This window comes from Eulemur rufifrons, chromosome 16, assembly GCF_041146395.1.
Source record: "Eulemur rufifrons isolate Redbay chromosome 16, OSU_ERuf_1, whole genome shotgun sequence".
In the NCBI taxonomy this organism is placed as follows: domain Eukaryota; kingdom Metazoa; phylum Chordata; class Mammalia; order Primates; family Lemuridae; genus Eulemur; species Eulemur rufifrons.
In genome coordinates, this window is record NC_090998.1 from 37,245,876 (window position 1) to 37,262,879 (window position 17,004).

At 51.4% G+C, this 17,004-nt stretch overlaps 1 protein-coding gene across 1 annotated transcript; it reads right to left on the reverse strand.

The window, feature by feature from the left end:
- Positions 1-627: 627 nt before the first annotated feature.
- Positions 628-16,200, reverse strand: ENDOU (endonuclease, poly(U) specific). Its single transcript, XM_069491215.1, has 10 exons — positions 16,142-16,200; positions 11,235-11,353; positions 8,223-8,303; positions 7,608-7,745; positions 6,968-7,139; positions 6,421-6,620; positions 3,069-3,182; positions 2,352-2,458; positions 1,477-1,619; positions 628-748 (listed from the first exon to the last, which is right to left on the reverse strand). Exons 1-10 carry the CDS (start codon positions 16,198-16,200, stop codon positions 628-630), a joined length of 1,254 nt encoding a protein of 417 aa, XP_069347316.1.
- Between the last annotated feature and the right edge of the window lie 804 nt (positions 16,201-17,004).

Here is a 17,004-nt window from a genome sequence, read left to right on the forward strand (position 1 = left end):
AGATTCTCCCAGACTCTGTTCTAAGAGGATCTAACTCTAGAAAAGACCAAAGGCCCACTGCCTGATTTCTATGGCCTGACTTCGTTGAGGCCCCCAACACAGGGTTGAATTGTAGTTTGCAGAGCTGTGTTACAATAACAGCCATTATAGTAATCTTGAATTTCTATTAGCCGTTCTCCTAAGAACAATTGACCACACCTTCACAGTAATTGTATCACCAGGTTTGCCCTCTCACCAACCCCAAAAAGAGGAAAGAGGTCAGACCCCTTCCCTTTACATTAAAGGAAAGCCTGAGGCCCAGTGAGGTCAAAGAACTTGCTTGTGGTTCCACCACACATCAGGGCAAAGAGCTTGCAAAGGAGTCCACCTTCTCTGCCTGGACTCTGTTTCTTAGCCTACATTACAAAATGCTGGCGGACAAAGATTTGACTGTTTGCCTGCATTTCTTCTGATTAATATCTTTTTTCTTTCCCATATGGGCATTTGGGGATTTGGGAATCCCTCTCATGGATTTGGGATTTAGGGACCCCTCCCAGTCTCCTCTTTCCCCTCTCAAGTCCACAGCAGACTGCACCTCGGCCTTGCAAGAGCCCTCACTGCCCTCATACCCCTCTCTGGCTCAAGGCTCTATCGGGTAGAACACACCACGTAGGCTGTGGCGATGTACTTCTTGCCATTTCCATAGGTGGTCTTGTCCCAAGTATAGGTCTGGATGGCCAAGGGATGTCCACCCAGGCTTAGCGTGCACCTGTGGGGAGAGATCACGAAATCAGAGGTGCTCACCACTGCACCCTGCCTCTGTCCCCAGGCTGGAAGTCTCAAGCCCAATCCAAGCAGAAGGGGCTCCATCTTGTTTAAATGGCTGCTAAGGCAGAGCTGCCTCCAGCCCCCCACGTGAAGGGAGCCTTTTTGAAATCTAAGCCTTGTTTTCTGTCTTTAAAAAACACTGCTCCTCTTCCCCAGAGCAATATTCTAAAATCCCTAAAATCCCAGATTCTAGAGCTGAAATCCTCAGAAATTACATGTTTGCTTAGGATTTCATAGGTAGTAGGACCGAAATGTTAAAGAGAGTCTCCAAATGTTAGAGAACATGAGGACCAGTTTCAATCTGTACTCTCTGCAGCTCTAGGGTTCCCTCCTTCCCCCGAGTAGCCTCAGGATCCAGATGGAGAGGCTTAGAGCCCCAGGGCAACTCCATTTCTGTTTTACATATGAAGGTCCTTAATATATAAGAAATATAAGATTTCATTTAGGGGGAAAGAGGGGACGTGGTTCTGCTGCTAAGACAAAATTTGGCAGCCACAGACCTAATCTAATGGCTTCATTGTTCAAGCAAGAAAACTAGGCCCAGAACAGCGATTTGTCCAAGCCCTCCCAGCCACTGAGTGGCAGAATCAAGGTCTCCTGACTCTGTCCTGGCAGAGGACAGCCTGCGGCCCTGGCCTGCTCCCCAGGCCTGGCTGGCCCGGTGCGTACATTTTGCCCGGCCTGGCAATGAAGCACAGGGAGTAGAGGGCAAACTCAAACTCCGGGCTGCTGCCGATGAACGCGGCGCCCACTTCCTTATAGTAGCCGTCCCAGTTGAACTGCATCGCCAGCACGTCGGGGTAGGAGTCCCACTGTGGAAAGAGGGCAGCAAAGGGGCTTGGTGAATGCCACAGAGAGCAGTCACACAGGTACCAAATGACAATAGGCAGTCAGTATCTGTTGAGGGTCCATTAGGGGCCTGTGTGAGCCTTCCAGGAGACTGGATTCTTTAAATAGACGGAGGAGACAGTCTGCCTTGCTAAGGTGTCTGAGCCCTACTCACATCCTCCGTCTGGAGCTGCCAATGTGCATCTACTAGGGAGGCCAGAGTTAGCATCCAACCAATCCCACAGTGGCAGGGTCATAACTGTTCCCTGTGGCCCCCGTGCATGAAAGAGAAAGAGAGTTTATTGCTCCCAAATTTCCTGGGAGAGGACAGCAGATGTTTCTGTCTTACAAAATATGTGGGGTTTAGTTCAGACCAGCCAGGATGAAACTTCCACATTCTAAGGAAATTCAGGGAGGGGGTAATTGCATGTCTTTGTTTCTCCCCTCTGAGAATCCTTCCCTGGCCCCGATCTCTCACCCAGATATGGTGCCCTCTGCCACTGTCCCCGGCAGTTCTGGAGGCTTCACTGTTTAGAAGGGAATCCCAGGGTCCTGCCTGGCTAAACCTGCTCTCCAGCAGACAAGGACATCATGGTCACAATCCCCAGTGGGCCGCCCATGACAGTCAGGGCGAGAGGCAAGTCTGGCTGTTTGGAACACAGAGCAAGGGCAGGAAGTCTGGGCACTGACAAGGCCTCTCCAGCCCACGTACTCACAGGGCCATCATAGTTGTAACTGTAATAGTCAACGAGGCCCTCCTTCTCCTGCAGGTAGAAGCGGATCCAGTTATGAAAGCCGCTGACCTTGCCTTTCTTGACTTCACCTGTAGTAAACAGTCCAAGGTGAGTGATTGAGTCTCCTTCCCTGCGCTGCTGCTCTGCCCCCTTTCTGCACCCTATGACAAGGCTGTCTCCCTTCTCCGGTCTTGTTTTCTAGAATGTCCAGCTGCTCAGCCTCTGCCCTGACCCCCTAGAGTGCCTCGCACCCCCACCTCTCAGCTCAGGAAGGCCCCCTTTTGGCTCAAGGCCTTGGGGAATTCTTCCTGCCGCTGACCCTGAAGACCACTCTCCATCTCCCCAGGAGCAAGCCAGGCTTGGTGGGAGCTTTATAGGGCGGGGCAGTGGTGAGAAAGGCCATGACCCTCTTGGGAAGCAGCTGACCAAGCACTGGAAGCAGAGGACTGTCCAGAGACAGATGACTTTACCCCCTTGGGAGCCCCAGCATCTGGTCCTCTTTCCTCCTTAGATATTCCAGAGGAGACTATTTCTCAACATGGCTCCCTGGACCCCTCTGTCCAGGCCTGGGAGTGCATGTGTCCCTCCTTGCTAGTTGGCATGGCTGCTGATTCAGCAATGCCCAGGGCTGCCCTGCTCCTGAGCAAACCCATTCTTCTTCATCCCTCCAATCTTTCTTGCCAAGCAAAATTACCTCACCTGAGAAGACATGTTCAAAGCCACTTGAATCTCCCTCTTCATTGCCTCTTGAATAGAGCCCAAACCACATGTTCTTCAAGTCATCGACGAACTCTTGTTCTGAGCTGTAGCGGTCTGCAGAGGGGAACACAGAGGGCTTGGAGAGGGGACACAGAGCCTGGTCCTGGAGCGCAAGGAAGGGCCACCTGCTCCAGCACATCAAGAGACACATGGGTTCAATCAACAAATGTGTGCAATTGCTTAATTCAACAATTACCTATGGAGCATCTATTTAGTAGTGGGCCCGGGTCTACAGGCTGCAGATTCAGCAGGGAATGACAAGAACACAGTCTCTATCTTTATAGTTTACATTCCAGTGGAAGAGACAAATAATAAACAAGTAAACAATAAATAAATAATACAATTTCAGTTAAGTGCTTTGAAGCAGAGTCACCCTTAATGACTGGAGAGGCAATGGGAGGGTGGAAGGTTCTTCTAGAAAGGACAATCAGAAAGGCCTCTCTAAGAAGGTAGCAACAATCAGAGACCTGAAAGATAACGAATGGGTCTCACAGAGATCTGGGATCAAGATTCTTGTATGTCGAGGGAACTCCAAGTGCCAAAGGCTCCAGGCAGACTTGAGTTTGATGTCCAAAGAACTGAAACGTTAATGTGTCTGGAGCACAGTGAGCAGGAGAGGAGAGTGGCAGGAGAGGAGGTATGAGAGGTAGGCAGGGACCAGATCCTGCAAGCCCATGGCAAGAAGGTCAGATCTCAGACAAGCAGTGATGAAACAAAAACGTTTTCAATTTACTGAGCACTTTCATGTATGCCTAGCACTGTTTCGAGTGCTTTTGATATAACACTGAATCTTCACATTAAATCTTCACATAAGGATAGTGCTTATTAGCCCCAACTTAGAAATGAGGAAACTGAGGCATACAAAGGTTAAAAGACTCATACAAGATCACACTGTTCGTAAGAGGTAGAGACAGCACTTGAGCCCACATAAGCCCACATAGTCTAGCTCCAGAGACCAATCTCTTCAACTACTCTAGAGTTTTTTGGTAGGGCAGAGCCATTGAAGGGTTTTCAGCCGGGGAATTATGTGACGGGGGCTTTTAAAGGACCACTCCGGTTGTCTACGTCAAAAAGCAGGAAGCAGAGAGACCAGTTTTGAGGCTACTGCTCCGTGTAGGTAAGAAGTTGACGGTGGCTTAGGTTGTGGTGGTAGCTGTAGAGGGGGTGGGCAGCAGGCAGATCCAAGATATATTCTGAAGGTGGGAGTGGTGGACATTACTGAGGGAGGGAGAAGATGCCCTTGGGGAGCAGTGAGGTAAAGAGAAGAATTAAATCTAACTCCTGGGCTTTGGGCCTGAGCAACTGGATGGATTATGCTGTCCTTTACGAGATGAGGAAGACCCAGGGAGGGGCAGGCCTGGAGGAAGAGGTGAGAACCACAAGTTCTTCCTACGCTAATTTCTGTGTAAGATCTCAGTCGACAGGCAAGTGGAGATGTGGAAAAGGCCCCTGGGACCCACGGGAAAGGTCAGGGCTGGAGATTTAAATTAAGGAGCCATCAGATATTTTTACTGCCCAGAATTTCTTGTGGTGGATACAAAAGAGATACCAGACATATTTCCTCCTTTCAAGGACATAAAACACATGTGGAAAACAAGATTAAATATATATGAAATAACAGAGAATAGTTTCACTAACTGAACAGCTGCCCTTACTGAGCTCTTCCTGGGTGCCGGGCTTTCTGCTGGGGGCTTTATCGGCATTCACCCTCACAGGCCCCATTTCACAGGTAAGGCTCAGAGAGGTAAAATAACTTGCCCAGGTTCGAACCACCAGCAAGTGGTTCAGACCAAGTCTCTCTGGCCCAAGGCTGTTTTGGAACACACCCCAAACTCTCCACCTCTGCAGAGATGCTAAAAGCCAGCATGAGCCTTCATACATACGGTGGGATGTGTGCTAGAACTTTAAAGATAACTGGGATTTGGACGGGGAGAGAGGGGAGGAGAGGGTGAGGTTTGGGACAGCTGGCCTCGGCCTCGGAGCCCTGGGCTCCAGCCTAGCTCTGCTGCCAACTCCTTTGTGGCCTCAGATATGTCTAGCCTGTCTGGTTTCTCTTTTGAAAAACCCTTGTTCAGCCCAGACTGCCAAGACTGCTGTGCATTTACGACAAAGAGAACACCAGGGGGCGGCACAGGATTGTGTCTGCAATCAAGTGTCACTGGCTTTACCTAAAAACAGCACCAGCTGGCAAGGCTCCAGGGCTCACGCCAGTAATCCTAGCACTCTGGGAGGCCAAGGCGGGCGGATCGTTTGAGCTCAGGAGTTTGAGACCAGCCTGAGCAAGAGCGAGACCCCGTCTTTACTAAAAAGAGAAAGAAATCATCTGGACAACTAAAAATATATATAGAAAAAAATTAGCTGGGCACGGCGGCTCGTGTCTGTAGTCTCAGCTACTCGGGAGACTGAGGCAGGAGGATCGCTTAAGCCCAGGAGTTTGAGGTTGCTGTGAGCTAGGCTGACACCACAGCCCTCTAGCCTGGGCAACAGAGTGAGACTCTGTCTCAAAAAAAAAAAAAAAAAAAAAAGCACCACCGACTCCTAACCGAGGTGGACGTGGACAGAATGCAGCAGCTCTGAGCCGAGGAGACCTCAGGGACAGCCAGGGGAGAACTGGACAGAGCCACCTCTGAGACAGAGCCCAGCTGTCTGGAGTTTGGGAAAGGAATCCGGAGGACACTAACAAACACAACCCCCTGCCAAGAAGTCCTGCTGCCAGAACCTTTTTTGGTCTGATCGGAATGTATTTGTATCTGGAGACATTCCAACCAGAACTCTTCCTGGTAGGACTTCCCTCTCTGGACCTTTGTTGATCTGTTGCTGTTTCTTCAGCAAAAACGTGGAGTCGGCCCACTCACTTCCTGGACTCAGTGCAGAGGAGGGAGTAGACTCAGGGCCTCGACCGGTCGGAAACGTGGCGCTGACACTGGGGTCCACTGGGGGACTGAGAAGTGCCTTGGACTGGGGGTGGGCTGTGAGGGGAGGCTCACACCCAGCAGAGACCCCTGAGACTGAAGCAGAGGGTGGGGACCCACGAGGCAGCTAACACTGGGTCAAAAATGGGTGATTTCCAAGCCCACCAGCCAGAGCATCTTCAGCTCCTAGTTGGGTTCACAGCCTCTCCTTGGCTTGTCCCTGGTCCTGCCAGATATACACTGACCTCCACGAAGTCCCCAGAGCCTCCTCACCTGCCCTCCGAACCCCCCCACCATGCAGACCCAGAGGCGCCTGGCCCTCCTGCAGACAGACCGGTGTCCTCAGCACGGCCTCGTGGGGCTGGGGACAGCTCACTCACTCTGGTGGTGGAGGAAGCTGTAGAGCTCCTTCATGACTGCCGTCTTCATGATCTCCCTGAGGAAGGTGTCCTGCTCGGCCAGCTGCTGGCCACTGAAGTGCTCCCCGTGGCCCGTCGCCCGCTGGTAGTTGTTGAGGAGGTTGATGAAGGCCGCATAGGTGGGCTTGGAGAACAGCTTCTCATTGACATAGGTGAAGAGTCTGGGGGAGGCAAAGGGGACCCACTGAGAGACCCACACCTGGAGCAGAGACCCCTCCAGAGACTCCTAGACAGGCCGGGGGCAGGCTCAGGAGCTGAGGGGACTTTAGATACTCTTGAAGGTTATGCGTGAGGTCACGTTTCTTCCACCCAGCCTGGCCAGTCACAGAAACCCTCTCAACTGGATATCCACAGTCCCTCAAGACGGCTTTATTTGTCTCTGGGGTCCTATTTTTTTTCCTCTCCCTTTGATCCAGCCTGACTTGAGGAGAAAAGAGCTGAGGCATCACAAACACAAGGATGAGGGAAAGACTTTGGGGGGGTGGGAAGAGGGCTGAGGGGAACTCACGGCTGTGGGCAGTGATCCACTTTGTCTCTGGTCTCCGAGGGGGAGATGCAGCTTTGGCTATTGAGAACAATGTCTTCCTTCCGCGCTTTGTTGGTGTCTGCCCTGTAGATCTTCTCAGAGGTGCTCTGAAGCTCCTCTTTGGTTATGGCGTCACTGCTGTGGGAGAAGCCCTCTGGGAGGAATTGGGGGAGGCTGGTCTCAGAGCCAGGGGGGTGGGCAGGAAATGACCTGTGGGCATCCCTCCCGGGCACCTTCGAGAAGCCAGCAGCGAGGGAGAGGGGCCACAGTCAGATACCCTAGTGGGGGGAGGGCAGGGGCATAGAGCCTACGGGACCCTTAAAATCAGCACATGGCATTGTCCACAGAGTGGCCACAAAACGTCCACCTTGCCCCTTCCCTCCAGGAGGGCTGTCGCACGTGGGCGTGCTCCACAATCACCTGCAGGGCTTGTTAACAGAGTGGTGAGCCCCTGCCCAGAGTTTCTGATTCAGTGAGCCTGGAGGGAAGCCCTAGAGTTTGCATGTCTCACAGGTTCCCAGGTAATGCTGAGCTGCTTGCTGGTCCAGGGACCACACTTTGAGAACCACTGCTCTAGAGTCCCTCTGTCTCTGAGGCTGCGTGAAGGGAGCAGGAGACTGACCGTGGTTGCCACACAGACTCTGGAAATCCTCGCAGCAGTTCCCAAACTCTTGGCAGCGGGCATTGCAGTGGCACGGCTGGTGCTTGTCAAAGGCCTCGCGGCAGCGGCCCTGGCAGGAAGTAGGTGCCGAGTACAAGTCTGAGGACAGAGGGGAGGCATGTCCCAGGCTGGCCTCTAGGGACGCTCTGCACACCCCGCAGGCCGGCCCCCTCAGCCTGGCTCTCCCCACTGTTCCTATTAAAGATCTCCATCCAGGGAAGGAAAACAAACAAGCTTAATCCGTGCACACCCTTCACAGTCAGGAAGTCCTTTCTGATGCCGGACTTCGCTTTCTGGCATGCTGTTTTTCTAATCTTCCCGTTCTAAAAATAAAATCTCTTCCACTTCCCTCTCCAGTCCTCAGACTCTCTTTCCTGGCTACTCCCCTGCCCCCTGAGGGGCTGGCTGAGCCCCTTAGCTTCTTCCCGCTCACGCTCAGGCCCAAGAGTCCCTCGAGCCCCTCTCAGCCGGCCTAGGCCTGGGCCTGCCGCCTCTGCCCTGGCTGTCCTCTCCTGTCACTCATCATGTCCCTCCCACTTTATCCTGTAGGCCCCCATTTGTGGGGGGCAGGCTCACTGCTGGTGGGGGCCTCTTCCGCCTCTTCCTCCTCTTCCTCCAGCTCCAGGAATGGCTCTGGCTCTTCGGGGTCCTCTGCAGCTGTAGATAGAAAAATAAAGTCACCAACGTCCCAGGGAATCCCCTCTCTCTTTTGTCCTGGTCCCCAGCTCCCTGGCACAGGGACAAAGGAAGGCATTGGAAGCAAATAATAAACGGAAGCCGGGTCTCATGGACAGCACGAAATAGAGGACAAAAACCAAAAATGGAAGACAGATTATTGAAAACTGTCATAAAAAATGAAAATAACCTCCCCAGGTGACAAATCTCCAAACACTTTATCATTCTGGTACCCTGTGTGCTGTCTGTGGGAAGGGGAAGGGGCAGCAGGAGGTGGTCCCTGCTGGATTAAAAACTGGTTTTTGGCTACGACTTTTCTTAACTAAAGCTGACAGATGAATGGAGAGTCTTGCTGCTCTCAGAATGACGAGATCTGCACTTTGGAACATCTCGTACCTATGATAAGTCCCAGTCAGAGTCAAGGGTAAATCCTCAGGGCCTCAAGGAATAAGAACTGTTTCCTGAGATATCAGCTTCCTCTCCCTTCTTTGCCCTACTTGGAAATGGCCACGAAGACTGTGTTTAGGGGAAGGGCACATTCAGAAAAGCACACTCCTACTGCTGCTTCATTCTCTTAACCTGCAAGCTGAGTGACTCGCCTCTGGGCAGAGGAGGGTGGGGTGGGGGTAGGGAAGAAGAGGAAGGAATGTTCCTGGGGACTTTGAGTTCCCCTCTCATCACACAGTGGAATAATTCCCTCTACACAGACACACACATACACACCCAAGAAACGACACTGTTACAAGGTGACTCAGAATCTATTAGTGAGTTTGCTGAATAAAATTTTGTTTTTTTTTTTTTTTTTGAGACAGAGTCTCACTCTGTTGCCCAGGCTAGAGTGAGTGCCGTGGCGTTAGCCTAGCTCACAGCAACCTCAAACTCCTGGGCTTAAGTGATCTACTGCCTCAGCCTCCCGAGTAGCTGGGACTACAGGCATGCACCACCATGCCTGGCTAATTTTTTCTATATATATTTTTAGCTGTCCATATAATTTCTTTCTATTTTTAGTAGAGATGGGGTCTCGCTCTTGCTCAGGCTGGTCTCGAACTCCTGAGCTCAAACGATCCGCCCACCTCGGCCTCCCAGAGTGCTAGGATTACAGGCGTGAGCCACCGCGCCCGGCTGAAATTTTGTTATTATCATCAGAACCACGAGTCAGGGTATTCATTCAATCAACAAACATCTTCTGATCACTTACTCTGTGCCAAGCTGTGTTCTAAGAGCCGGCAATCCATAGGGTTCTTAATTCAGCCACATTTTATGCTAAATAAACTTTGGGGAGCTGAGCTGGAGTCCTAACCATCATTTACAATATTTTTTCTATGGGAAAGGGGTTCTGAATTTCAAATCAGAAACGTGGAGATGACATGACTACTAAGCTGGGTATTGTCTTTATCTTGAAATGCCAGCCTGATGGCCCAGGGTGAACAGAGCTTCCTGTGTCTGCTGAATGCTAAGAAAAAGTGGGGACCCAGGGGCAGCAGAAAAGGGGTAGGCTCTGACTCTGGCACTGAGCTCTGGGCCTGGGCCTCCCTGCCTGGGCCTCATCATCAGGACCTCTGCTAATATACATGGTGTTTTTGTGTAAATTGAAAAAAGCGTCCATGTGAGTGGAAGCAGCTCTGTGGGTACATGGCTGGGTCAGCAGATACCACCTTTGGGTAAATTAGGAAAAGGCACTCCTTTCTCTGAGCATATACAACTCTGTACCAGGGCACACACTTGACGAGCAGGGGACAGACTGGATTTTAGTCGAACCTGCCTGCTCAGCCAGGTGTCCTTGTGCAGTGCACAATCTGGGCAACCATAGGCAGTGGTCTTGCTGACCATTGCCTACCATGGCTTCAGTGACCATGTTTTCCAAACTGGGAATTGGGGCACATGGTTTGACAGTGAACCCAGCAAGGCTTCGTGTGACAAAGCAGAAGATCATTTATGTGGGAGTCCACAACACTAGAAGCACCTAAATAAGGAGATCATTCAAAAATAATTTTAAAAAATATTTCATTTAAAACCATGCAGAATTGGCCTTTAAGGGTGATGCATGTCCCTTTGTTGTTGTTGTTGTTGCTGTTGTTGTTTTGAGATAGAGTCTCATTGCCACTCTGGCTAGAGTTGCAATGGCATCATCATAGCTCACAGCAACCTCAAACTCCTGGGCTCAAGCAATCCTCCTGCCTCAGCCTCCCGAGTAGCTGGGACTACAGGCATGCACCACCATGCCCGGCTAATTTTTTCAACTTTTAGTAGAGAGGAGGTCTTGCTCTTGCTCAGGTTAGTCTTGAATTCCTGAGCTCAAGGGAGCCACCTGCCTCAGCCTCCCAGAGTGCTAGGATTATAGGCATGAGCACGTCACCAAGCCTGCATGTCCCATTTTTAATCGGTGGGCTGGGAATGACAGTTTGGAAATATTGTGGCCACTCAGTCCACTCACTAGAGGAAGAGTGCTATGAATTATGTCAGTTACTGTGACACCATGCAGTCTTCCTGGGGACATGCAAGTTGTGAGAGTTCACTGCCATTTTTATATTTTTGTGATTTAAAGTACTGAATAAATAACAATTGGTAATACCATACATGCTAAAATATCATTTTGCTCCTTTTTGGAATTAGGTTCTTAAACTTTCAAAATACCGTTAATCCTGATAATTTAGAAAGACATTCCAGATAAATAACATCTACTATATTTTAAGTTGGGGACATCCTAGAAAACCTGAGACGAGTGATGGTCAAATCCTGGACCCCTGCCTCTGTCCCTCAGTGCTCTCGTTCCAGCCCCTTAGAGCCTCTCTCATGGGTCCTGGACCCTGCCCTGGACTGCCAGACACCCAGGCCAGTGGCCCCTCGGGCAGGCTGGACGTGCACATGGCCTTCATCCCTCCATCAGACCCTTCATCCCTCCAGGAGCCTCACCAGCACACAGACGTTCATAGTCTTCACAGCAGTCCCCGTGCCGGGGACACCGCCGGTCACACTGGCAGGCAGCGTCCCGGTTAAATTTCTCATTACAGCGAGATGCGCATGACTGCATTCTTCCTATGGGCAGTAAAGGTCACAAACTCAGCTCCGTGGGAATCCTATTCTCCTCCTCAAGGTCACTCTTGCAGGAGGGTTCACAGACAGGGGCAGGGACACGCCTGGCAGGGAGGGGCATTGCTCCTGGTGCAGGAGAAGTACATCCACAGCCTCCCAGACACAGCATAAGCCTCCTCCCCACCACCCAACACCCACCAAGTATTTCAGGGCTCATAATATAGACCAGGATCACAAACTCAAATGCCTACTTGGGTTAGGCCTGAACATAAACAAGGAAAGAACCAGGGTGCGAGGCAGTAGGAAGAAGTGGGGACTATGACAAACTTGATATTAATAGCAATGCCCCGTCTGAAGTTTGCAGCCGCCACTCAGCCCAGCTGATTGCTGCCATGCTGGGATGTGGGCTCAGTGTTACGAGAGCCTCCAGTTTTTCAAAAGAAGCCTTCATTTTTATGTGAAAATTTCCAAGCTTTTAAAACTTCAAGCAGGCCCAAGAAAGAGGTCTGTGAGCTAGATGCGGCCCACAGGCCACCATTCACCTGCCACGTAGAGGAAAGGAAGTCACTGCTGCCCCCGTGATGCCACCTGCCCTCTGCCCTCTGCCCTCTGCCCTTGCTCTCATCCCATCCCTTTTCTGTTTGTTGCTTCTTTGTTCTTCTCGCCCCTTCACCTGGTCTCCTCCGCACCCTATTTTCCCTGCTTCACATCTCTGCTCCTTCCAGGCTTTGGAACGTGTTCAGCGGAGTGAGGCGGGTGTGGGTGAGAGCTGGGCTCTGGCACAGGATTCTGTTATGTAACCGCAGACCGCATCCCCCACTCCAGCCAAACAGTTTGCAGGAGCAAGCTTTCGGTCACAAGGAACATCAGACAAGATACTTTGAAAGGAACGGTACAAACCCACCGTCCACTCTAGGCTTTAAGGGCACTGACAGAGTCTTTGTTCCATCTGAGGTTCCTGAGGTTTGGATTCCATGAAGCCTGGGTGTAGGGGCCAGGCTGTGGGTCATGGAGAGTGTCGAGAGCAGTGTCAGAGTTGCCATCGGCATCAGACTGTGTCAGTGAGAATCCTAATCTGGACCAGGGTTGAGGTTAGTTAGATGAAGAGCTATAGTTAGGATTTGGGCTTGAGTTAAATTTATTGAGAAAGTGATAATTTTGTATTGATATTTGGGTAAGGAGTAGGGTTAAACTTAAGATGACATTCAGGGTGCGGGAATGTGTCGGGATTAGCAGAGGAGAAATAATCCCAGTTCTGCCTTAGATTATATTTGGAGCTGGATTCTGGTTATGACTGCACACAGGGATCGTATCTCAATTTAAGCCTGGATTGGATCGGAGGTGAATATTAGCTAGATGGGTTTAGTTACTGGTTTGGATTCCGGGATTAGGGTTTATCTTGTGTTAATAAGAGATGGCATAGCTGAGAGGTTAAGAACCTAGTCTCTGGCGCCAAACTGCTTGTGGTTGGAATTCTGGTTCTGCTGCTAACTATGTGATCTTGGGCAAGTTATTTAACCTCCTGTACCTCTGCTTTCTTACTTGTAAGAGTGGAATAACAATGGAGCCTATCTGATAGAATATTTATAAGAATTAAATGAGTTAATATTTGTAAATCACTTAGTACATCATGACACATAGCAGTGCCATTTAGATATTTGTTAGGGAAATAAACATTGGCGATATTTCATGCCCATCTTCAAAGTAGCAGGTGTTCAGACTGGGTGGAGCAGTTTTCCCTGGGGAGCGGCCCTGTCGAAGTATTTCATTTAGTTGACACCCTCCCTAGGATTCAGCCGGGCTGGGTTGTCAGTGAATCTCTGTTGCTGACGGTCCTGGCTACGGGTCTGCATTCTTTACATCAGAGAGGTGTCAGGTCAAGGTTAACCCAGGTTAACTTCACATTGTCCGCAAGGCCCCGAAGGCAGCCAGGAAGGCAGTACTTTGGTCCAGTGGACCTTCCCGAAAAGCAACCAGACCCAAGTCCATTGTTCCTTCAAGCCCACAGGAACTCCTCGTGAATCTTAAATGATGCTCCCTTGGAATCTGAATGCAAAAATCTTAAGGAAAAATTTTCACCCCTTCAGCTGCCTGCTCAGTCAGCTGGCAGTACACCCAGAATCCAAAGGGAGAGAATTCAGGCGAATCAGGGCAATGTTTTTAATGGGCCAGATCAGCAGAGTCCAAGGAAAGAATTCACTCCATTCCAGCAGCTGGCACGGTTGAGAAGAGCTGCAAGTGAATAGTCAGCTGGACAGCTCAGGGGAGCACCCCGCCCACCCGAGCTCAGTGGACTTTTTCATCTCTGTTCAAGACCTTTGTCTCCAGCAAAAGCCCCGTGCCATGGGTTTCTCACATTTCTCTGTGAACTTGGTCTGTGTCAAGGTGACCTTGGGATTTCAGGGGGGTGGGCAGGGGTGAGAGGGACTTTTCCCCATAGGCACCTTGCTGTGCTGTTCTTGGGACACTCAGGTGACTAGTCACCCTGACTACTCACTCCAGCGCGCCCACCCCACGCCTCCTGTTGACACAGACGCTCTGTGTAAGCCTTGCGCCCCAAGCCAGGTGCCTGAATCACTGCTTCAGCCACCTATGGTCCCGTCCCTCTGCCTCTCCTCTCTGACTCTCTGCCTTTCTTCATTTGGGCCTTTCCTCTGTCAGGTTCAGATGCTCCCTTCATTCCCCGTGAAGAGCTGAGGTCCTCTGTGCCACCATGAAATGCTAAATTTCTTTGTACCCTGTAAGACTTCAATTTGCCAGAACATTAGTCCTTATCCATACTGGCCACCAAGAGGGCTTGGTTCCAAGTCCAAGTGGACACAGTGTCCCTATATGCCAGCCCTCAGCCCCTCTGATGGCTGGAGCATCCTACACCTGTGCCTCTCAGGGGCCCCAGATGCTGTTTCCATGGAGACCTAGATATCCAGGAAGCTTCAGCTCCAGGACCAGAAACAACCAAGGTCCTCGGCAGGTACCCAGCTCATAAAAGAGGACGTGAGGCTGGCAAGGACTCCCCCACGTGATTCATATTCTTGCATCTAAGTCCTGAGGGGTTGGCAGACTACAGACAAGAACAGAGCCTCTTCCCTCCAAACCCACTCGACCCTCACTTCCCGTCTGACCCACAGCTGGATCAGATCTGTGCTCTCACGCCCCAGCAGCAAGGGCTCCACCTGCACTTCTTTTTTGTTTGTTTGTTTGTTTAGAGACAGTGTCTCCGCTCTGTCGCCCAGGCTGGAGTGCAGTGGTGCGATTATAGCTCACTGCAGCCTCCAACTCCCGGGCTCAAGCCATCCAGTGATCTTCCTGCCTCAGCCTTCACAGTTGCTAGGACTGCAGGCACACGCCACCATGCCCAGCTAATTTTTAAAATGTTTTTGTAGAGATGGGGTCTCACTATATTGCCCAGGATGATCTTGAATTCCTGGACTCAAGCAATCCTCCTACTTCAGCTTCCCACGGTGCCGAGATTACAGGCATGAGCCACTGCGCCTGGTAATCCACCTACGCTTTTCAAGCCACTGTTACCTCTGCCTCAGGGAAGTCCCCCCAGGGACCAAATATCTGGTGGTGCTCTCCTCTCCTGAGGCTGCGATATCCCAAGCTTTCCGGCCATGCCCCCACGGGAGGCCCTCACGTGTTCCCCCTGCTTCCACACCAACAGGTCTGAGGCTAGACGCTCCCCACCCTCCCTCACTCTCTCTACGGCCTCCCCCGCACCCGGGGCCCAGGCACAGCTGATTCCTGGGTAGATGTGCCCAGTCCCATCCAGTGTGGGACTGCATTTTCCTCCAAGGGTTTTCCACACAGGAATCCCATGAAGAGTCTCCTTATCTACAACCTGATTGGAAATGAGCCCAAGAGTAAGTTTCTCCTGGGAATATTTGCAATCACAATCATAACTGAAGTTCCAGGTCACTGAGATCTCTTTCCAAGCTGGGTGCTTCTCATACATGACCTTATTTAATCCTTACAACAGTCCCGTACAGGAACAAGCCAGGTAGGTGGGATGGACATCCAGCTCTGACTCTCTCTCCTGTGGGCAGAGGAGGACCCTCCCCACATTCCTCGGCTCAGCCTTGGCACTCTGTTCTGCCCACCCACTGGCCTGCAATTAACACATCAGCATCCGTATTTTGCACAATCACTAAACAGGAAAGTTCTCCTGTTCCTCTGCCGGTTCCGTGCAGCCCCTGCACTATCATACCTGCGGGCCAGGTCCCTTCTCTTCTTTTTAGTTCCCCTGACCCTGGGACAAAGACCCATTCCTCTGGCCACTTGTACAACCCCAGATAGGACGTGGCTCACGTCCTGGTCAGGGGCTCTTCCAGTTTCCACCTGAGCCTGCCCAACTCCTAAGAAAGGTCACACCCAGACAACCTCGCCTGTCACCAGGCCGTGGAGGGAGTGACCAAGGGCAGCCAGGCCACTCTCCCCAGCAGGCCCAGCCCCAGCTTTAGATCACATGGTGGCCCCAGATAACAAAACCTTGGTGAGATCAAAAGTCAGGCTGGACTAAGGGACATTTGGGCTGATCTTTCGAGGTGTTAAGAAGGGGCTTCCATGAAATCAGTCTTTCAGTCCTGCAACTCACTCCACACCATCCAGCCCACTCCAGAGACGAGTCCTGCACCCTGGGGCAGGGGCCGACCAAGAGTGCTCCACAGCTTTAGGAGAGAGCTCACCCTCCTGCCCCACTGCCCTACCCTCTACCAACCTCCCCAACTCTCAGCTTGTTTAGGAAAGACCTCTACCCACCCCCACTCCCATGCCCACCAGATAGTGACTTACCAGCCCAGGCCAGGCCACAGAGCATGGCCACTATCAGGGGGACACAGGCCCTCATGGTGCCCTGTTGGAAGCCAAAAGGGCAGTGGCTGTTGGACTTTCACTAGAGTCAAGGTGAATGTCACAGCTCTCAAATGAGCCTTATTCCACAGGTCGATCCTTTTAAAGACATCGGGACTTGTGGATCTGGTGTCTCCAGATCCTTCCAGGAAGAAAAAGGGAAGGGAGGGAGCCCAGGTGGAAAGAAGGCGGAGGGGAGGTGGGGCCCTACAGCTGTTTGAAGCCAGAGGGAAGGTGACTAAGCAGGGAGGTAATGCCAGATGTTTGGAACAGGTAATGCTAGCTGTTCGTAGCTAGAAAATAGGTCATTCAAGCAGCCAGGCACAGAAAGATGGGCCTAGTTTGGGAGGTTCTTTGTTCAAACTGGGGACACCCATGGGCTTATCTTTGGGTGATCCCTACCAAACACCCACCTACTTACAAGTCTCAGACCTGACCTTCCAAGGGGCCACAGATTGGCTTCATCTTTGAATTCTTGGTCCTTAGCATGACACTGGCACATAGTAAGGTGATCGTGCCAAGTCTGACAAAGAGTAAGTGCCCAAGCAAGGGTTGGGGTCATTGGACAGGGAGACGTAGGAGGTATGGGTCAGAAACGAGGGCTGTTCTTGCTACCATCAAGCCCAACGCAGCTAAATCGTCCCGAACTATTAATATTATGCAAATGACTCTTATTGAGTCAGCATCTCTGTTTCAGGTTCCCCTAGGTTCTAGTTTATGAGGCAGGGGATGGGCAAGAGGCCTCTTAAAGGCAGCCAAAGGATGACCCTTCCTCTCCTGGGAGCCCAGGGTCCCACCCCCT

Coding starts and splice junctions, on each gene's coding strand:
- ENDOU (XM_069491215.1), bottom strand. CDS start 16,200: ATGAGGGCCTGTGTCCCCCTGATAGTGGCCATGCTCTGTGGCCTGGCC. Junction 3,183..6,420: donor CAGCTTCCTCCACCACCAGA/GTGAGTGAGCTG, acceptor TCCCCTCTGCAG/ACCGCTACAGCTCAGAACAA. Junction 749..1,476: donor ATTGCCAGGCCGGGCAAAAT/GTACGCACCGGG, acceptor CTCTCCCCACAG/GTGCACGCTAAGCCTGGGTG.